We start from the raw sequence: 23,200 nt of genomic DNA on the forward strand, positions 1-23,200 counted from the left end.
TCCCTGTGCTTCAGGAGGTACATCAGTCCATTCAACAGAATATGCTACCGTGCCCATTCAAACCGTGGCTTGCAGAGTCGCACAGATGTGGGCCTGGCCTAGAAGGCTAAACGTAAAACATACAGTATTTGGCTCACATCCAAAGTTAAAAAAAGGCATAACAATTAAGAAAAGGGCATTCAAAAATACAAAAATTAAGGAATACTGTCATCATTTTAAGTACAACAAAATAGGCCATAAAAATTTAAAACAAATGACAGATTGTACAAGAGAATAGGACAAATCTCCAAAAGTTCTTTAAATATATTAATAGTAAAAAGATCAGGTCCGGGCACATAAGCCCTTTACAAGATAACTCTGAGTTGGTGACTGGGTACAAAGAGAAGGCCAATTGAATACATAGCTTCTTCAGCTCTATGTATACAAAGGAGCATGGGGGAACTCATGTCCATAATAGGGATAATATTGACACAGCCCCAAAAGAACCATAATGACTCAAAATTTATATGGCTTGTTTAAACAAAATAAGGGGGAATAAAGCACCTCGACCAGATGGCTTCAAAGAATTGAGCTCTATTATTTTGAATCCATTGTTTCTAACATTTAGAGACTCTTTCATGACTGGCTCGGTACCACTTGATTGGCGCAAGGCCAATGTGGTGCTTTATTTAAAAAGGGATCAAAGTCTTTACCAAGTAACTACAGATCAGTTATATTTTAAAATTACCGTACCTACACATTAACGGTTAAAGTACAAATATTCACAATGAAAGCAAATATGCTATGAACTGGGTAGCTGCTGCCCTAATGATATATATTCCTTGTATACCATACACAGGATATTCATAAAATAAAAGGCTGCACTCACCTTATACACCTCCTAAATAAGTTATAGTGCAAATCTCAATAACAACATATTCATCATCGTGCATTCAAAGAATAAAATGTCGTTTACATTGTCTTTGTAAATCCAAAAAAGTGCCAGTGCAATAAAGTGCCACATTAAAGTGCAAACACATGTGCCATATATATTCTTAAGAATCAAGTGATTCATGTTCCATACAAATGTACTCCACTCCTCCAATCTTTGTGCAATCACCCGTGTCCCCTGCAGGGACCAAACTTACCAGAGGTCGTTGACCCCCTAAGTATACACTAAGGAAAGGTCAATATGTGTTTTCACACAGTCCCACTGTGAATAGCATCGTTCTCCTGACTAGAGTTGACCAAATTGATAAAAATATACTGCATCCGCAATTGATCCTTGATTCGGTTCATCGGGTTCAGAAACACTGATACTCAGATGGTTCACAACTACAGGTACACTGATAAAAATTGAATGCATGATGATGAATATGTTATTATTGAGATTTGCACTATAGCTTATTTAGAAGATGTATAGGGTGAGAGCAGTTAGTTGGGGAGATAGTCAAGAGTTTGATTAAAAAACATAGAAGAGTTTTTGCTAGAAACAATATTATAAGCAATTATAAGCATGGATTCAACAAAAGATAGAAGTTGTTTGACAAAAGCTTTCATTTTATGAGGAAGTAATAAAGCCTTTGACACAATTCCCTAGACAGGACTAACGGGTAAGTTAACATCTACAGGCTTAGAAAATTCAGTTTATAAATAGAAAACTCTCTAGAAGACAGTATACAGAGAATTGCGATTAATTATTCATACACTGAATGGCCTAAGGTTATTAGTGGTGCACCCCAAGGTTCAGTTTTGGGATCCTTACTTTTTCATATATAGAGTTTGGGATTAAACATACAATTTCTGTGTGTGCAGATGACAACAAGCTTTGTAGTGGAATGATGTCCTTATAGGACGTCTTCAACTTAAAATTAGACTTTTATGCTCTGACTAACCATGTAGCAAATTAAGTTTAATGTTGATAAATGTAAAGTTATGCACTTGGGGGATAAAAACATGCATGTATCATACATTTTATTAGAAGTACAACTGGGGGAGTCAATGATGGAGAAGAATCAAGGTGTTCTGGTAGATCAGAGATCTAATAATAGCATGCAATGCCAAGCTGCAGTTTCTAATGCAAGCAAAATACAGTACTTTAATCTATTAAAAGACTCCAGAGAGACATCATTTTGTCCCTGTACAAATCATTAGTAATACCTCATCTAGAATATGACATTCAGTTTGGGAACCAGTTGACAAAAAAGATATTGGGGAACTGGAGGAAGTGCATTGAAGGGAAACCAAACTGATAAGAGGCATGGAGGAGCTCTGAGGAAAGATTAGCTGAACTGGTCATTGCAAAGGAGAAGGGGGAACTCATTATGCCTGGGGGGAAAACAAATTTACTTCCACATAAGGAACAAAAACGTTTCTTCACAGTAGGAGTTTTGAAAATGTAGAATAGGCTCCCTCAAGAAAGTTCTTGCCAACTTAAAAGATTAACATTTACAGCTAATAGCACCAGAGACTGTTGATCCAGGCTCCTTGCTGAAGCCAATTGGACCATGCTTTAAGAGCATCCCCACCGCCCTACAGCAGAAATACTGCTACAGGGCGGCAGGGGTGTGCAAAATCACATACAGTGAGGCAAAAAAGTATTTAGTCAGCCACCAAGTTCTCCCACTTAAAAAGATGAGAGAGGCCTGTAATTGGCATCATAGGTAGACCTCAACTATGAGAGACAAAATGAGAAAAAAAATCCAGACAATCACATTGGCTGATTTGGAAAGAATTATTTGCAAATTATGGTGGAAAATAAGTATTTGGTCAATATCAAAAGTTCATCTCAATACTTTGTTATATATCCTTTGTTGGCAATGACAGAGGTCAAACGTTTCCTGTAAGTCTTCACAAGGTTGGCACACACTGTTGCTGGTATGTTGGCCCATTGACCATATGACATTCTCCCAATCCTCTTCTGGATCATCCAAATGCTCTCTAGCAAACTTCAGACGGGCCCGCACATGTACTGGCTTAAGCAGAGGGAGACGTCTGGCACTGCAGGATCTGAGTCCCTGGCGGCGTAGTAAGTTACTGATGGTAGCCTTTGTTACGTTGGTCCCAGCTCTCTGCAGGTCATTCACTAGGTCCCCCCATGTGGTCCTGGTATTTTTGCTCACTGTTCTTGTGATCATTTTGACCCCACGGGGTGAGATCTTGCATGGAGCCCCAGATCGAGGGAGATTATCAGTGGTCTTGTATGTCTTCCATTTTCTAATTATTGCTCCCACAGTTGATTTGTTCACACCAAGCTGCTTGCCTATTGCAGATTCAGTCTTCCAGCCTGGTGCAGGTCTACAATTTTGTTTCTGGTGTCCTTCGACAGCTCTTTGGTCTTCACCATAGTGGAGTTTGGAGTGTGACTGTTTGAAGTTGTGGACAGGTGTCTTTTATACTGATAACAAGTTCAAACAGGTGCCATTGATACAGGTAATGAGTGCAGGACAGAGGAGCCTCTTAAAGAAGAAGGTACAGGTCTGTGAGAGCCAGAAATCTTGCTTGTTTGTAAGTGACCAAATACTTATTTTCCACCATAATTTGCAAATAAATTGTGATTGGATTTTTTTTCTCATTTTGTCTCTCATAGTTGAGGTCTACCTATGATGCCAATTACAGGCCTCTCTCATCTTTTTAAGTGGGAGAACTTGCACAATTGGTGGCTGACTAAATACTTTTTTTCCCCACTGTATATATACATAATTGTACATTCCTGGGTAGGGGGCGCACGCGTGCCCCACCCGTGCCGCCGTTCCCAGCTGCGGCTGTCAATCACCAGGTCCTGGCCGGTAATTACTCGCCGGTGCCCAGTGATTTCCGATGATCACCTACGGGGAGGAGGACTGTTTCGTTTACTAACAGTCCTCCTACCTGTCAGCTCGGGCGCACTGCTCTGGATGGCTGTGCACAGCACGCTGATCGTCGTCATTACTAGTAAAAATTAAAAAAAAAAAAACAGTATATATACCGCCATTTGTAAACACTATAACTTTCACGAAAACCAATTCATTTAGACGTATTTGGAGTTTTTTTTTAGCAAAGATATGTCGCAAAATACATTTTGGCCTAAATTTAATTTAAAAATTGAAAAAATCAGTTTTGCCTTTTATGCCAGCGGCTTTTTATCATTATCACTTTTATCCAGCGCTCGTTTATCCCATTCTATTTATGAATAAACATCTATTTCCCTCTCCATAACAATAATTAGTAGGGAGATATCTGCTTGTCTTTGCTCTAGTGGACTGAGTGATGAGACATGTTGTGATATTCTCCCATTGCTAATACAGTGAAGGAAATAAGTATTTGATCCCCTGCTGATTTTTAATGTTTGCCCACTCACAAAGAAATGATCAGTCCAAAAATCGAATGTTCGGTGTATTGTAACACTGAGAGACAGAATAGCAACAAAACATTCAAAGGAAATGCATGTCTAACAAATTATGCACTGGTTTGCATGTTCATGAGGGAAATAAGTATTTGATCCTCAATCATTCAGCAGGATTTCTGGCTACCAGGTGTCTTTCATACAGGTAACAAGCTGAGATTAGAAGCAGTCTCTTAAAATGGAGTGCTGCTAATCTCATTTTGTTACTTGTATAAAAGACACCTGTCCACAGGAGCAATCAAACAATCAGATTCCAAACTCTCCACCATGGCAAAGACCAAAGAGCTGTCCAAGGATGTCAGGGACAAGAGTGTAGACCTACACAAGACTGGACTGGGCTACAAAACTATCGCCAAGCAGCTTGGTGAGAAGGTGACAACAGTTGGTGCAATCATTCGCAAATGGAAGAAACACAAAACAAGTGTCAGTTTCCCTAGGTCTGGTGCACCATGCAAGATCTCATTTCGTGGAGTGTCAATGATCATGACAGCAGTCTCCAGACAGCTGGGACCACAGTCACCAAGAAAACAATTGGGAACACACTACGCCGACAAGGATTGATATCCCGCTGTCAGAAGCTGTGGTAGTGAGCTCTTAATCCACAGCTTGGGGTTCCCCAAGGCGCGGAGTCTAAGCCCCAGCCTGCTTGTTCACCAGAGCCCCTGATGGTGGGGATGGACTTGCAGCAGGCTGGGACCAGGTCACGGCCCCCAGGTACACCCAGATGAGGTAGAAGAGACCGCCAGCAGGAGCAGAGTACAATGGGAGTAGACTCAGGAGATCCAGTAGGCAAGCCAAGGTCAGGGCAGGCGGAAGACAGGCAATGTCAGGAATGAAGCCGAGGTCGGTACATGGATAGACAATATAGGAGGAATGTCAATGACAAGCCGGGGTCGGTACACAGATATACTTGAACGGATTCTCAGAGGAACACGGGAGCTCAGACAACAAATGTTGCTCAGGCAAAGTGAGACAGACTGAGCATGTCTTAAATAGACAGGCCAGCTAGGAGGTGGCCCAGGAAGTGAAGAAAGGTAAGCACATAAAACCCAGGGAATAGCAGACGACGCCCATAGGTGAGCACAGAGAAACACACATGTGAAGGAAACATAACAGCAAGGAGGTAAGACAAAACAACAGGAGGCTGCAGGCTAACTTGTGACACCCGCAGTGCCAGCAAGGTCCCTCTGTTCAAGAAAGCACATGTCCAGGCCTGTCTGAAGTTTGCCACTGAACATCTGAATGATGCAGAGGAGGACTGGTTGAAAGTGTTGTGGTCAGATGAGACCAAAATTGAGCTCTTTGGCTTCAACTCAACTCGCCGTGTTTGGAGGAGGAGGAATGCTGCCTATGACCCCAAGAACACCATCCCAACTGTCAAACATGGTGGTGGAAACATTCTGCTTTGGGGGTCTTTTTCTGCTAAGGGGACAGAAAAACTGCACCGCATTAAAGGGACGATGTACCATCAAATCTTGAGTGAGAACCTTCTTCCCTCAGCCAGGGCATTGAAAATGGGTCGTGGATGAGTGTTCCAGCATGACAATGACCCAAAACACACGGCCAAGACAACAAAGGAGGGGCTCAAGAAGAAGCGCATTTAGGTCCTGGAGTGGCCTACCTAATCCTATTGAAAATCTGTGGAGGGAGCTGAAAGTTCGAGTTGCCAAACGTCAGCCACCAAACCTTAATGACTTGGAGAGGATCTGCCAAGAGGAGTGGGCCAAAATCCCTCCTGAGATGTGTGCAAACCTGGTGGCCAACTACAGGAAAAGTCTGACCTCTGTGATTGCCAACGAGGGATTTGCTACCAAGTACTAAGTCATGTTTTGTGAAGGGGATCAAATACTTATTTCCTTCATGAACATGCAAATCAGTGCATAATTTGTTAGACATGCATTTCTTTTACATTTTTTGTTGCTATTCTGTCTCTCAGAGTTACAATACACCTACCATTCGATTTTTAGACTGATCATTCCTTTGGAAGTGGGCAAACATTTAAGATCAGCAGGGGATCAGATACTCATTTCCTTCACTGTATTTATGCAGAATTGCTTCTTAGACAAGCATAGAGGACTGGTCTCTGTTTCAAGGGAGATTTTTCCATCATAACGATTTGAGGGACATCAACCTCTTTAAGGTAAAAAATGGCCCAGCTAAAGGCAAAAAATACTCAAAATGTTAAATATAAAGTGCTGCACTTTATATTTACCATTTGAAGGCCGTAAGGTGGTTGTGATTTCCTCTAGTGCTTTAGCTGCTTATTTTATTGCTTTACTACTTAAACATTTAAAGAGCGCTCGCTGCACCATATATTTTAATTACTCAAAATGTGGAACAACATTTATTTTTATCTGGTGTAAGGCATTAACTTCCAGGATTGTTGATAGTGTTTATGTGTCATCTAGGTTTTTCATCTACACATGGTGAGGGGCTCTATGATTTGTGTCTGATATGGAGAAAACAAAACTTTTGTTTGCTCAAAATCTTAAGTCCTGTCCTGAAGCCCAGAGGCTTTTTAGATCTTAGGGTGGAAAAAGCTTCCATTCCTAGGTCCACATTTTACCTGGTAGCCAGGCATCATTAATTAGTCTCACCTGTCCAGCTGTCTCAGCCTTTTTATATGTGAGCTTACTTGTGCTCAGGGCTGACTACCACAATCTCTCTGCTGTCAAAGCTTGCTCCTGGGTGAAAAGCTGACTGCTGATAGAACACTTAATAGGTACAAAAGCTACTTCATCGATAGCATTCAGTCATATACCTGAAATTTCCTCTTTGCATTTATATCATAGGATGAATTGCTTGATACACTTAAATAGCCTTGCATTGCCCCCCCCCCCCCCCCACACTGCAAGGATTAAAAGCTCATTAAGTCCAGGGGGTTGCAGAATAGACTGCATTACCTACCTTGTTACTTACTCCAGCAGTGCAACCAGTCCCCTGCAGTCTTTTTCTTTAAGAAACTCTCTGACATAGTGGCATGCTCACCCCCACCACATACAATACAGGGATTAAAGCCTTGCTTTGTACATGATGATGATGATGGGTGATTACTCAGAGACCAGAGATTTGGGGAGAAGACAATAGTACTTAAGCTGGACAGAGAAGGGAATCAAGTAAATAATGCAGTCTCTTCCTGTACCCCCTAGGTTTAAAGGAAAAATGTGGGATATAAAAAACTCACTCTGATGGGAATACATTAGACCTTGTTTTCTCCCATCGTTGCACTCCCTACAACCTTACAAACACCCCATTTCCTCTCTCTGATCATAATCTCATCACCTTCACAATGTCCTCATCTTACCCACAGAAACCTTCACAACTTGAACCCTGCTCCTTTCCACTCTGCAACTGACCGCCTCTATGACAGAATCTCTCACCTGTCTTGCCCTGGCCGGGCCACTGATGTCTACAACAGTTCACTTTCATCCTCACTAGACTCACTTGCTTCTCTAACAATACGAAGCATCAGGCCCCGACCATTACAACCTTGGCAGACTGACAACACCAGAAATCTTAAACAACGTAGTCGTGCGCTGGAGCGATTGTGGCGTAAAACCAAATCTCACCAAGCTTTCACCCTATATAAATCTGCTTTCTTAACATACAAGTCCTCCCTCCATGCTGCCAAACAAGCCTACTATGTCACTCTCATCAATAGCTTATTATCCAGTCCTCGTCGTCTCTTCTCCACTTTTAACTCTCTACTTTCTCCACCTCCACCCAGCCCCTCACTCACTGCTTACGAGATTGCAAATCATTTTAAAAACAAGATTGATGCAATTCGTAGGGGCATCTCCTCTACACAGACATCCATCCCACTTAGCATACCTTCTACTAAACCTCCCTCAACACTTTCCTCTTTTGACCTTTCTACTACTGAAGAGGTCACTAAGGTTTTCTCAGAAGCCTGTCTCACTACCTGCCCCCTGGATCCTGTCCCCTCAAAACTACTACGGTCACCCTCTTCTTCTATCCTACGCTCCCTCACTCACATCTTTAATCTCTCCCACTCTAACGGTGCCTTCCCCTCCCTGCTAAAGCATGAACTCATCACTCCCATACTTAAAAAGCCCTTCCTGGACCCCACCAACCTGAAAAACTTAAGACCCATCTCCCTGCTCCCGTTAACATCTAAACTCTTAGAAAGCTTAATCTAAAATCGCCTGAGCTCCTACCTCACTGACAACAACCTTCTTGACCCTTTACAGTCTGGCTTTCGCTCACTACACTCCACTGAAACTGCCCTACTAAAACTCACTAATGCTCTACTAACTGCCAAAACCAATGGCCACTACTTCGTACTCTTACTACTTGACCTCTCTGCGGCTTTTGATACTGTTGACCATCCCCTCCTCCTCAAAAAACTCCACTCTCTTGGTCTCAGAGACTCTGCTCTCTCCTGGTTCTCCTCCTACCTATCGCAGTGCTCTTTCAGTGTTACCTATAACTCTGGCTCCTCCTCTTCACTCCCTCTTTCTGTAGGGGTCCCTCAAGGTTCTGTCCTTGGACCCCTTCTCTTCTCCATCTACACCTCCTCCCTTGATTACTTGATAAACTCCCATGGCTTTAAGTACCATCTCTATGCTGATGACACACAAATCTATCTTTCTACTCCTCACCTCACCCCTTCAGTCTCCTCTCACATTACTAACCTACTAAGTGACATATCGGCATGGATGTCACTCCACTTCCTCAAACTCAATCTTTACAAAACTGAGCTCTTAGAATTGCCTCCAGCCCGTGCCCCCTCCCCTGACTTCTCCATCAAGATCAATAACACAACCATTAGTTCCTCCCCTCATGCCAGGGTGCTAGGTGTAATCCTAGACTCCCATCTGTCCTTTCAGCCCCAAATCCAATCGCTGTGCAAATCTTGTAGACTTCACCTCTGCAACATCTCCAAGATACGCCCGTTCTTAACCTTGGAAACTACTAAGCAACTTATTGACTCCCTTGTTATCTCTCCCCTTGACTATTGTAACTCCCTCCTCATTGGCCTACCTCATTGCAGGCTATCCCCTCTTCAGTCTATCATGAATGCTGCTGCCAGACTCATCCACCTTACTAACCATTCTGTATCTGCCAACCCTCTCTGCCAATCCCTCCAATGGCTTCCCATTGCCCAACGTATAAAATTCAAAACATTAACAATAACATATAAAGCCATTTATAACTCTGCCCCAAATTACATCACCAATCTTGTCTCCAAATATCACCCAAACTGTACTCTCTGCTTCTCGCACGACCTCCTTCTCTCTAGCTGCCTTGTCTCCTCCTCCCATGCTCGTCTCCAGGACTTCTCCAGAGCTTACCCCATCCTCTGGAACTCTCTATCCCAATTTATCAGACTATTGCCTACTCTGCTCACTTTTAGGCGATCTCTGAAACCTATCTCTTCAGGGAAGCCTATCAGCTAATAATGGAATCTTCTACTCCTCCTACCAGTCCATCCCCCACAGTTATTACCTTTTGTACCACTAGCCCCTCCCTCCTAGATTGTAAGCTCCAAGGAGCAGGGCCCTCCTAACCCTCTTGTATTGAACTGTATTGTTGCTGTATTGTCTCCCGTTATTTTGTAAAGCGTTGAGCAAACTGCTGGCGCTATATAAATCAGCGGTTTAGACATTAATGGCTGTGTGTTGAGTTATTTTGATGGGACAGAAAATTTACACTGTTATACAAGCTGTACACTCACTACTTTACATTGTAGCAAAGTGTCATTTCTTCAGTGTTGTCACATGAAAAGATATAATAAAAAAGATATAATAAAAAATTTACAAAAATCTGAGGGGTGTACTCACTTCTGGGAGATACTGTATTTTCCTATCTATTTACTAATGCTAACAGCATAAGAACTAAAATAGTCATTGTTGATTGAGAGAGTTTAGTTCCGCTTTAAAGAGAATTTTAAACAGCGTTTATTTCCAAATACTAATGAGCAACAGATGAAAGTGTTACAAAACCCATAACAGTACAATCAGTCTGTATATACAGTAATGCATGCTTGTTATACTCACTGTGGAACCTAAGGGGTTTATCCTCTGCATTGTGTAAAAAGTATATTTGATCCTTTCTGCTCTGTTCCTCCCCTTTTTCAAGCAACCACCTCTTATCTTCTGATAAGATAGACTGAACCGTAGGCATTTTGCACATGCTTAGTTTGGTGTGTATTGCTAGAGAGGTTTTTTTGTTCTTGGGAAAGTGCATGTGATCAGCACAGGGCCAATCAGCACTGGTCAGACAAAGGTCAGGGGTTTTGCATCCTCCTAGAGCAGAAAGAAAACTCCTTCTACAAGCTTTAGCTAGTGCTGGGCTGGACACTGATAGAAGCCACAAGACTGCTCTAACTTTTGATGAGAAAAGGTATTTAGCAGTTTATATCTACTAAAATAATTGCATTTCCATGTTCTGTGTACTGTGGGAGACCAGATATAGTGAATGTAGAGTCCTGGGTTTAGTAACACTTTAATCAGCTACTGCAAGAGGCAAAGCACTTTACTGCCTGACAAATGCAACAACTGACAGAAGCCCACCAGGCCTCCTTGGAGGGACGACAGCAAGTGAACCTGTCTCTAAAGCAGCAGATACAGACCCTGCCATAGGGCATATGGTGGCACAGGGATAAACTTCTACACCTCGACAGCTGGTGCAGAGCACTTTTCAAAAATTGCTCTTGGAGGATGATGTAGAAGCCAGAATCAGACGATAACTTGCCATTTCTTTTTCATCTTATCCCTCTATAAATAAAGCAATATTAACTCAGTGTCACTTCTCAATTATTACCACAGAGGGGTTAATCCTTCTCTACTGGAGACAGGATCAGTCACCATCGATCCCTGAATGGATTGAAAAAGTGAACAACTTAAAGGAAGTAGATGGATAAGTTCATTTTAGTAAAGGCCAATATGACAAATTCTACAACATTTGGGTAATATGGATCTTTTAATTCCTGCGTTTTTTCTATAAGCCATACAATGTTTGGTTGATCATGTACACCCATACTCCTTTACCTACCCATTTCACTTTCCAATATCTCATTACCATCTTCATTGTCTACCCTTATTGCCTTCTGCAATAATTTTTTTGGTCAAGATTAAGTTAAAAAAGAAAAGTTGGGTTAAAAGAAAAAATGACATGTAGACATGCTAGTTGTACAAAAATGCTTTATTTCCTAATTATGGAATTAGTATTAAGACCTTTATTTGTGATATTGTACTCTATACATTAACCCAACTTGTTTATTAAATAAAGATTATAAAACAAAAATTACTAATTTCCATTTTCATTAGATTTTGCACTTAATTTAGTGCCTGTAACTTCGCTTCTATTATATTACTAGCACTATGTATATGTCAAAAGAATAAACTACCAACATTGTCTAATGCAATGTGGCTTACTGGTCCCACCAGAATGTGAGTCATTTACTGTAAGTGCCATGTTTTTATTCTCCATAGAACTGTGTAGATTCCTTTCAGCATAGACATTTCCAGTTTCCTTTTCCATCTTAATTTCAGAATAGCTTGCTTGAAAAATGGAGTGCCACTGTTGTGCAGCATCTTCATCTTGTAATTTTACTGACTTTGTAGTTTTTTTATCTACACCCAAGGAAGCCATAGTACCATTTTCCAAAGGCTCAAAATCTTTGCTATGTGAATATTTCAAACGTTTCCAGTCTTTATGTAATATGTTGTCTGAAGTGCAAAGGGATTCATTTCTTACTCGATTTTCTGTCTGATCACACTGAAGGTCAAAAGCATGACTGCAGCGGTCCACTGACCCCTGATTTCTTAAAAAAATATCCTTTGTCTGTTCAGCGTGGACCTCTTGAGCTAATCCTAAAATGGATGCATGATTGGCAATTTCCAGTCCATTTTCCTGTTCAGTCTTGACTAGGCATTTACTGTTTATTTCAGTATTGTTAGTGTGCCTTTTCTGAATATCCTCTAGATTAGTACACACACTTCCAAGTTCATCATCTTCCACATTTTGTTGTTGATTTCTTTTTCCACCAGATTCACATGAAACACTACAAAAAAAAAAAAAAAGGTAAAAAAACTTTAAATGTGTCAATATACACTAACACATATAGCATATTAGAATATCTCTGCAAGCACAATACTGCCATATTGGCAGATGATGGTGTGACCAGATGGGATACGTGCAGTATTAAAACAAGATATGTACTGCCTTAAGAAAAAAAACAAATGCAAATACTGATAAATCTGATAATATTCCAATCAGCTGCATCAAAATAATGTCAGAATAGTTAGAGTTCAGGAGGGAACTGAAGGGGGACATGTAACATAGTATATTAAGACATGGCTTCTGTGTTTGTGAAAGACAAATTTTCTGTTGTGGTTGCCACAGAGAGGGTCCATCCTGTTCTGACCCACCCAGGGGCGGACTGACCATTTGGAAACCCGGGCACTGCCCGAGGACCTGGGGTCAGTAGGGGGCCCCATGAGATTCCCCTGGTACCTTTTTCATAAGCTTTTTTGAGTTTGGGCAAGGACACAGGGGCCCCATGGTCCCCTATTACCCGGGGTCCCATGAGTTGTCAGTCCGCCCCTGGACTCACCCCTCTCCACCTGAAAGAATGCCAAGATCAGTCCTAGCCAGAAAAATTCATTAGCCAAATTAATCAGGATAGAGATATCAATCTGTGGAGTGCACTCTGCAAATATGGAAAGATTATCTTTGTATGATTTATTTTAACATCCTCGAGGCAAAGAAATATGGCTAAGTTCCAGAAAATTAAAAACGTGTTTAGCAGAAGTTAAAAGTGCTGTATGCCATTTTTGATCCTGCATGGCTAAGAATTATTGCTAGAGGAGAAATTTTTACTGATACACCAGCTGTTGCAGCTTCGTGGATTGATGGGAATGAAATCAACTATAGTAATTTTGACTGGAATACTGCATCTGGCATTTACAGACAATATTGATTTTTCTTCTATGCAGGACTTATGAATATGATATGTGTAGAGTAAAGATAGGTTATGAATAAGGTTTACCGAAACGCGTAAGATGCTGTAACGTGCACACTGTACCCTTTGTGAATAAAGTACTTTGGCCGACTCTTCATCTTATACTCCTATGCTTTTTAAAGTGCCAGGAAGACACTGTGAGCTTCGGAGCACCGTTGGTCTACCTCCAGGGAAAATCAACCTAGACGTACATTTTTGTTAGTAGAGATAGGTTGTCTCTTGTGATTTGATTGCTTATTCAGGTTTTTCCCCCCTTATGTCGCCTATTATGCCAGATACAGTGAAGTATCTACAAAGGTTTAACTACACTCAGGGTATGCACTCTTGCTACTTTTCATTTTCACGTAATGTTAGTATGCTTATACATACTGTAGGTTGGTTCATTTCCCTTGCATTTAAAAAGAGGTAGATTCTAAAGGACGATACATTCCCCCAACTTATTCTAATTCCAAATGTATTTCAGATAAGCATACCTCCACCTCTCCACTGGGGTACAGTACTCTAGTTATCCCTTTTCTTTTGGCCAGCTACTACAGGAACTTGGATTAATTGATATATGGCTCATAATACATCCTAGAGAGAAAAAAAATCCTTCTTTCTTACAATTTTGTCTAGAATAGATTTTGACATCTTGACATCACTTTTAGATACTACTAATACATCTTTTGCACACAATACAGTATATTTCCAGCCTCTACATATGATACAATACTGGTAGCTATATTGGATCAGGCTTCATGCATAATAAAGCTACAGCCCTTATTATTCAACGCACCTTTTTAAATGTACAAATACTTTCAGATAAGCAATACTATCTCCAGACACAACTAAAGTGGTTTTTACTATTAAATGGTCTTATACTGTATAAGGTCTGTGATGGAAAAAATTAACTCTTTATGCACATGTTATTTTAGGTTTTGATGATACAGGCCACTCTTTAGAGTCCAAGAGCTTTCGTCAATAAAATTTAATTCCATCAGTGGTCCACATCTCATGGCTGTGCTGTGATTTACTGTACATCTGAGTATACATGTAGTAATGTATCAAAGTGTCCCCATCCGAATGCCCCCTTACATCAGGTATTCCCATCAGAGTGTCCCCTTACATCAGTTGTACTCATCAGAGTGCCCCCCTACCTTTAATGCAAGTCAGGCAGAGGACAGGAGCTGAGGATGGAGCACGCTGCAGATCTGGACTAGAGATGTAAAATTTCTGGAACGTCTACAAACAACTAGCCTACCCCACAATACTATGATACCAATTACAGCCTACCTCTTCTTCACCAAACCTCAATACCCAGGTAAGGGTATATCCACCTTCTATACATACCTCATAAACTTACAATTCATTCTACTACTTCCCTAACCAATTGGGAAAAAATCCTATCAGACAAATAACTTTAAAATGTTGGGAAAATACCTTCAACGTTACCTATAAAGCTACATGATGCAGCTCCCATTGGGAATCATATCTAAAAATACTCCACCAATGGTACCTGACCCCAGTCAAACTCTCCATCTACTACCCGAAACAATATCCTACATGCTGGAGACAATGTGGTGAGCCAGGCTCAACACTACATATTCTGTGGTCATGCAAGTCACTTCGATCCTTTTGGAATACCACTTTTCAATTAATATCCGAAATAAACAAAATTTCGATAGCCCCGAACCCCTCATTAGCACTCCTACACATCGGAATCGAGAAACTCCCTCCCCACTCCCGAACAATTATCACCCACATACCACTTTGCCGCCAAAATTAATATCACTAGATTATGGAACACAAACAATACCCCTTCAATCACTTCACTAATTACAGACCTTAACACTCGATGTCAAATGGAAAAATTATCTACAATTAACACTTCTTCCTATCACAAATTCAATATCCAATGAGATGAAATCACACCCCATACCAAGTCTAATATCTCCTCAAATACCCAGTTACATCCCTCCTCTCTTCAATCCTATCCTCCCCTACCTCTCCACCAAAAACCCCTTAACACCATAAACTCATCACCAAGGTTCATCAACTGCACATGAATACCTCTGATGATATTGCTAAACAAGACCAACGCCTCATCCGTCCAACGGGCGGAACTACAACAAAAATAATCATCTATAATTTGTCTATTGCAATATTGTATGCATGAATGAACCATATCTCTTGTTCGTTTCTTTTTTTTTTTCCTTTTTATCTCTGAAAAACTTAATAAAAGATTGAAACATAAAATTTCTGAAACGTTTGACGCCATGGGAAAAAAAAAAGTTTTTTCCCTGTTTTTTTTCCCGGAAAAAAATGTAAATTCTCAGAACAATTGCAAAAAATTCAATGTGCAGTAGTTTTACAAATTGAAAGTCATTTTGTTACACTGAGAAGGTGTATATAAAAGTATTCTGCTTGAAAAAAAGTACAGCTTATTCAGTGAGTAAACTAAATTTGCTTTATTTATTTATTTTAGTTTATTTAGTTATTTTTTTCAAATTACAAATAGAATAACAAGGACTATATACAGTATTACGAGCAGTTCAACTATGCATGAGAACAGTTAACCACCCCCTTTTCCTCGTAAGACTTTTAAAAGCTTCCTGACAATATGCATTTTCAGTTAATGACAATGCTGATCCAGAAGCATATATTGCTCTTTGGAGAGCTTGATCAATGTTCTCCCGATTTTCAGGTGCCATTTTATCTATAGATAAAGGTATTGTGTATTTTTGTGAGGAAGGGGCTTCCAACACTTCCTTATTGAAAATGCTGCTGTTGAAGAAACACTTTGTGATGATCCAGAAGCAGCAGAAAGAGTGTTTCTGGAATGAGAACTCTGAAGGGAAAAGCTACTTGCACTTTCATTATGGTCCTCATCAGTTAATTCCATAAAGCATTTTTAATGTTTTTAGGACACCTCTGGCAGGCCAGGATGTGTTTTGTCATGCTTGTAGCATTTGGAAAAAAATATTTATTCTCACAATATTTGTAAACTGCAGCTTTTCTCTCAGCAGAAATTGCACTTTGGAAATGTTTCCAAACTCTAGGTCTCAGTATTTTACTGAGAGGAGCAAAAGCAAAAACAATTTACTGAGCAGACTATAGGTAAACATTATGTGATGGTGGAAAACATTATAGGAATCATTTAAAGGTTAAAAAAGAGATAAACTAATTTGTCAGACAAATATACCCTCTTATCTGTCAATTAAGGCCTGAGAGGGCAGAAACTATCATTTAATGTATCCCAGCAATCACCCAACTGTAGAAGGTACAAAATAGAGCCCATAAGAAAACTAAACTGGAGCTTTTCCCCTGCAGTGGCCACTAGCGGCAGAAATGCATATTTCTCTTGTTTGAGAACTGCATTGTGAAGTACAGTGTTACTTGAACCATTTTCCGTTACTTGCTTGTCTTCAGCTAAGAGAACTTGCAATAATTTAAGACTTTATATAAAGTCTCATGCTTATGCTATATAGCATGCAGGTTTTCATGCTACATAGTTTGAATATTAGGTCATAGATATACAGTGAAGGAAATAAGTATTTGATCTCCTGTCGATTTTGAATGTTTGCCCACTCACAAAGGAATGATCAGTCTAAAGATCGAATGGTAGGTGTATTGTAACACTGAGAGACCGAATAGCAACAAAAAATTCAAAAGAAATGCATGTCTAACAAATTATGCACTGATTTGCATGTTCATGAGGGAAATAAGTATTTGATCCCCTTCACAGAACATGACTTAGTACTTAGTGGCAAATCCCTTGTTGGCAATCACAGAGGTCAGACGTTTCCTGTAATTGGCCAGCAGGTTTGCACACATCTCAGGAGGGATTTTGGCCCACTCCTCTTGGCAGATCCTCTCCAAGTCATTAAGGTTTGGTGGCTGATGTTTGGCAACTCGAACTTTCAGCTCCCTCCACAGATTTTCAATCAGATTAAGGTCTGAAGACTGGCTAGGCCACTCCAGTACCTAAATGTGCTTCTTCTTGAGCCACTCCTTTGTTGCCTTGGCCGTGTGTTTTGGGCCATTGTCATGCTGCAACACCCATCCACGACCCATTTTCAATGCCCTGACTGAGAGAAGAAGGTTCTCACCCAAGATTGGACGGTACATTGCCCCGTCCATCGTCCCTTTGATGCGGTGCAGTTGTCCTGTCCCCTTAACGGAAAAACACTCCCAAAGCAGAATGTTTCCACCACCATGTTTGACAGTTGGGATGGTGTTCTTGGGGTCATAGGCAGCATTCCTCCTCCTCCAAACACGGCGAGTTGAGCTGATGCCAAAGAGCTCGAATTTGGTCTCATCTGACCACAATACTTTCAACCAGTCCTCCTCTGCATCATTCAGATGTTCAGTGGCAAACTTCAGACGGGCCTGGACATGTACTTTCTTGCGCAGAGGGACCTCGCGGTCACTGCAGGATTTCAATCCTTGTCAGCGTAGTGTGTTACCAATTGTTTTCTTGGTGACTGTGGTCCCAGCTGCCTGGCGATCGTTGACAAGATCCTCATGTGTAGTTCTGGGATGATTCCTCACTGTGATCATTGACACTCCACGAGGTGAGATCTTGCACGGTGCACCAGACCTAGGGAGACTGACAGTTGTTTTGTGTTCCTTCCATTTACGAATGATTGCACCAACTGCTGTCACCTTCTCACCAAGCTGCTTGGCGATAGTTTTGTAGCCCAGTCCAGCCTTGCGTAGGTCTACAATCTTGTCCCTGACATCCTTGGACAGCTCTTTGGTCTTTGCCATGTTGGAGAGTTTGTTTTATACAGGTAAATAAAATGAGATTAGCAGCACTCCTTTTAAGTGACTACTTTTAATCTCAGCTTGTTACCTGTATGAAAGACACCTGGTAGCCAGAAATCCTGCTGAATGATAGAGGATCAAAATACTTATTTCCCTCATGAACATGCAAATCAGTGCATAATTTGTTAGACATGCATTTCTTTTGAATTTTTTTGTTGCTATTCTGTCTCTCAGTGTTACAATACACCTACCATTCGATTTTTAGACTGATCATTTCTTTGTGAGTGGGCAAACATTCAAAATCAGCAGGGGATCAAATACTTATTTCCTTCACTGTATTATTTATCATTGTAAAATAACATATTCCACATTTCTTTTTTTTCCAATTTTGCCAAGAAAAAAAAAACGGCATTGAAAAACAAATGTTTGTTTTTTTCCAGGCCTTCCTAATTCTAGTCTGGACAGAGGAAGTTCCACTTCATCCTCATGGGATGCTGGGGGCAGGGAACACATGTGATGTCATTGGTTGTTAGTCATGTGGTATGTACCTTTTGCACACCATACTGGTATTGACCATGAGATTAAACGGTTGCTGCAATGATTCCTGACTGGTCACTGTGTACAACATGGATGAAATATATGTCACTGGCGCAGCAATAAGCTTGTTTCAAGTGATCATATGCCTAAGGAAGGGTCCTGGTGTGGTCCAGAAATGTTGCTTTTCTATATAATAATACAAGAATGAAGAGTTTTATACTCTGAAACAAAGTTGTCAGGGAGCTGGCGACATATTTTATCTCCATTATTGGATGAAATGAGCAATTTTAATAATAGGAAGCAGCAATTTTAATAATGTTTAAAGTGAAACATTAAAAAAGCTAAATTATATTAAATAGCATGCCTGGAAGATCCTCCTAACCTGCTGGTGAAATGCTGCATCTGTACGATGTGTACAACTAACTGGAGCTTTACTTCTATTTGCAAACAAACACTAGGGGATTATGTTCATTTATACCAGACCCTTATCTTAGTTAAGGGTCTGGTATAGATGTTAATTGGGGACCCCATACAAAACAAATGGCATGGTTTCTCCCCATAGTTCATGAAAAAACTGAAGGGTCTGGTATGAATTCTAAGGGGTACTCCATGCAAAATAAAAGATGGTGTGGGGTCTCTCCCAAATTTCATACCAGACCCTCTAGGTCTGCTACGAATCTTAAGGGGGGACTCAATGAAAAAATCAAGAAAATAGTAAGTGTGGGGTTCGCCCAAAAATCCACACCAGGTCCAAGAATGCAGCCTGACAGGAAAGGTGGAGGATGAGTGTGCACCCTCTCTGAATCATGCCAAGCCACATTCCCTTAAACATGGGGGAACTTCGACAGGGGGGACCCTTCTGGCAAATCCCCTTGTCCCTCACAACCATGACCTGGTGGTTGTGGGGATCTGCAGGCAAGGGAATTATCATTATCTGGAAGTCCCCTTTAACGACAAGGTGGCACTCAGATACTGCCCCATATGAATGAGTAAGGAGATCATAGTACCCGAACACCCGAAGTTCAGTCCGAACCGGGAGGTCTAATAGTTACCTTGTTGTAATATTTAGGATTGATAACCTCTACAAATCCTAAAATGGAAGCCAAGGCTAGTATAACTAACTTTTCATCCCCAACCTCACCTCCATGCTGCATACTGTTTGTAAAATAGCTCTGTTTGTTGTGCTTCCATTGCTCCCTCTTTGTTAGTGCTTCCATCAGCAATATTTTATTAACCTTTATTTCTTTTTAAATGTGGATCCACTTATTGTTAAATTTTGAGCACAGTATAATTTGTGGTGTAAACTTCTATAGCTGGCAGATCTAACCTTATAAAGATGACCTGGGTGTCTCATTTATTACACATAGTTCATAATTCATCAGTGTGCATTGTAAAAAAAAATAGGAATTTTGACTTACCTTTTGTCTTCCTTATCTTGAATATAGTACCAGATACTGGACTTCTATTTATAGACAATGGGTTATATGCAGGCTACCTTCAGGTGATTGAACAATGGAAAAAACATTCTATAGCCACCCTAGAGCATACTCATATAATCCCAGTCACTCCATGAGACTCCAGTTTTAAAGGAAGCAATAAGGACACAGTGGGGAAGGGCCTGTCCTAAACTGTACGTCAAGATCCGAAATTTACAGACAAGTCAAAATTCCTATTATTTTTAACAATACAGGAAACAGGACTAAAAAAAACTATTCAAAACTATGGGACTTACCAAAGCAATCAACTGAGGGATGGCCAAAAACATAACTGCCAACAAGCTCACAAAAAAACAGTATGTCAGGATCCTATCCACGGCAGAAGTCCTGGAAGACCGGGCATTTCCGCCAGTACCCTACATGGCCGCAGAAATACACGCATCAGTCCCAGTTTTGGTGCCAAACGGCCTTTATAAGGAGGCTCTTCACTCCCTCAAGTTGCTGGATGATCTCTAGCTCTCCGTACTGAAGAAAGCCCAAAACACTATTGACAGAGTATTCCCTGGGTCTTCCTATCCTCACACTAGAAAAATTAAACCTTCCATGTGCGATGGTAAAACTTGTAGGAGTTGAATTTTCTTGCTCTGAGTGAGTTGGGAATGACAGAAGTACCCCTATCCTTTAAGACTTGGGTTTCAACAACCATGTTGTAAAAACCAGCAATTGAGAAGCAGGAAAAAGGGGACCTTGGGTCAGTAAAACTACTTTGTTTAGAAGAGACCAAGGGTTGTTTGTCAGAAGTCTGAGTATGCCTGCCTACTTCGTTCTTCTGGGCCAAATTGATGAGATGGGAATCTCCAGAATCCCTTTCCTCTTCTATTTTTTGCAGCAGTTAAGGGAGGATTTTCATCTAAGGGAATGTGTAAATCAGTTTGAATTGAGTCCAAGGAATCACCAGAGCATCTACTGTGAGGGCTAGGGACTACTTGGCCTTGGCCACAAATTTGTTCAGCTTGTTGTTGAACCTGGAGGCTAGGATGTCCACATCTCATTTTCTCCACATCTGACAGAGATTTTGAAAGATCTTTGGGTTCAGGAGACCCCTCTCCTGGGTCTAGGTATTGATTAGGAGGTCCACCTGCTAATTGTCCACTTCAGGTATGTAGACAGCTGGAATTTAGGTTTCTGCCCAGGAGAGTACCAGACTTGACTTCTGGTTCCCTGATAGATTATATAGGCCACTGCTGTGGCACTGTCTGACTGCACCAAGACTGGGTAACCTTGCAGAAGTGAGGTCCATTGTTTTACAGATAATCTGATGGCTCTCATTTCCAGAATGTTGATGGGAAGTTTTGACTCCTGTGGAGACCATGTCCACTGGACAATCAGGGAATTATAAACTCTTCCCCAGCCTATAAGGCTGGCATCCATTGTCATGACCTTCCTGAGCATGTGAAAGAATGGAGGGAACCCCTTCATTGAGAGGAGAGCTTCTGGGCAGGCCCAGTGGACTTGATAGTCCAGAGCTTGCAATGAAAGGAGATGTTAAGCCTTGGTTTTGAGGTCAATGGCTGGGTAGAGTAAAAGGTCTTTTGTTGACTAGAAGTAGCAGCCATAGGAGAAGGAGACTTAGGCTTTTGTGTGGGGTAGGGGATCCCCGAGTGACTTCTTTGATTAATTTATTAAGGGACTCCTCAAATAGGCATTCGCCCTCAAAAGGCATGACTAGAAGCTGCTTTTAATAAGCAGGTTCAGTAGACTAAGGGAGGCCATAGATTATGCAATTTTCTTTCCTTCCACTTTGTTGATGGGAGAATCCCTCCTGCAGCTCTATTGTGTTCTGCCAGTGGGGAGCCTTCTGGATATTGCTGGCGACACTAATAGTTTGGGAAAAACCTGACAGGCTGGTTGTAAGCAAGTTGATATATCAACTCATGTACAACCAGGGTGCCTATACAAGGATAAAAAAATCATCTGGTCCTTGCTGAACTGGCCAAATTGTAAACTGTGTATACCAGCTTAAGTCTTAGCCACAAAATCCTGTGCATATGCACAGAGATAAGGGTATTCTAGAGACTTGGTGAATTGTATTCTCTAGAGCAACAACACAAACGATAAGGATGAGGATATCAGCTGCAATTGTTCTAAGACAGCAGGGTCTTCAGAGACAGGTTTCTGGTCTTTGCTTACTTGTTTCATCCAGTTAGCAATAGTCTGTGAAATAGAGATGGCAGCTATCATGTGCTGCAGAGCTGGACATGCAAGGGCACAGAAATCCTTTAAGAGGGCTTTCAGACACCTATCGTCAGAAACCTTAAAAAAGGTAACATCCGCAATAGGAACTATTTATCGAGTACTAAAATGACAGGATCCACTACTTGTACAGCCCATTTCTTCTTAAATTCCATTGATAGAATAAATGTAAGCAAAAAGCTTAGGAGGAGTAAATACCCTTTCTGGAATGGGCCAGTCCTGTGATCTGTGCTTGCATGATTAAGGTCTTTATTGACTTAGCCAGCCACTTAGTGCCTTGTTTTCATTGTGGAGAGCAATGTGCTGCTAGGCAAAAGACAATTCGTGTATTCACAGTGGAGAGCAACTGCTGCAAAGTCATAGTTTGTGGTTCATAATATGCAGGTGAAGGAAAAGGAAATGTTTAAAGCCACCCTGAGCCTGTGATTGCACAATGAAAGAGGCGTAAAACATTATGAATATCATCCTTGTACCCCTGGTAAAGAGGTTAGTCTGCAGCACTGTTCAAAGCATTGGAGCCTGGTTCAGAGTGCTGCTTTTGCCTTCTCAAGTCTGAATGTTTCTATTCAAACATATAGAAGGACTATTAAAAGTAATAATAGTTGTCCACCATTGTGCTACAGCTGCTAAGAAATATGTCTGAGAAATTCTCACAGCAGGATTAGCTCCAGAGTGCAAAATAGGCATTAGCAACATGGTGCTGTGAAAAACACCATAAAATAGTAACCTACCAAAAAAGTGTAAGGTAGAGTGGGTCATATAGAAACTGCCTTCTTACCGTTCCACCACTGAGTTGTAACTGGCAGACTGGCACAGTATTCCTAATCTACTCTAATCATTTTAATGTTCTAATAAAGTATAATAGATGTACCTGTA

At 40.9% G+C, this 23,200-nt stretch overlaps 1 protein-coding gene across 1 annotated transcript in view; it reads right to left on the reverse strand.

The window, feature by feature from the left end:
• Nucleotides 1-11,512: 11,512 nt before the first annotated feature.
• PKD1L1 (polycystin 1 like 1, transient receptor potential channel interacting) overlaps nucleotides 11,513-23,200 on the reverse strand; it is a gene marked incomplete at its 5' end in the record, with an annotated part of 209,426 nt that continues 197,738 nt past the window's right edge. Inside the window, 1 exon segment of the mRNA XM_089669435.1 lies at nucleotides 11,513-12,392. Coding sequence (XP_089525561.1) covers nucleotides 11,732-12,392 — 661 coding nt within the window.

The sequence above is a fragment of the Staurois parvus genome, unplaced genomic scaffold, assembly GCF_062004578.1.
Source record: "Staurois parvus isolate SC_StPar_1 unplaced genomic scaffold, SC_StPar_1.0 ptg000077l, whole genome shotgun sequence".
Classification (NCBI taxonomy): domain Eukaryota; kingdom Metazoa; phylum Chordata; class Amphibia; order Anura; family Ranidae; genus Staurois; species Staurois parvus.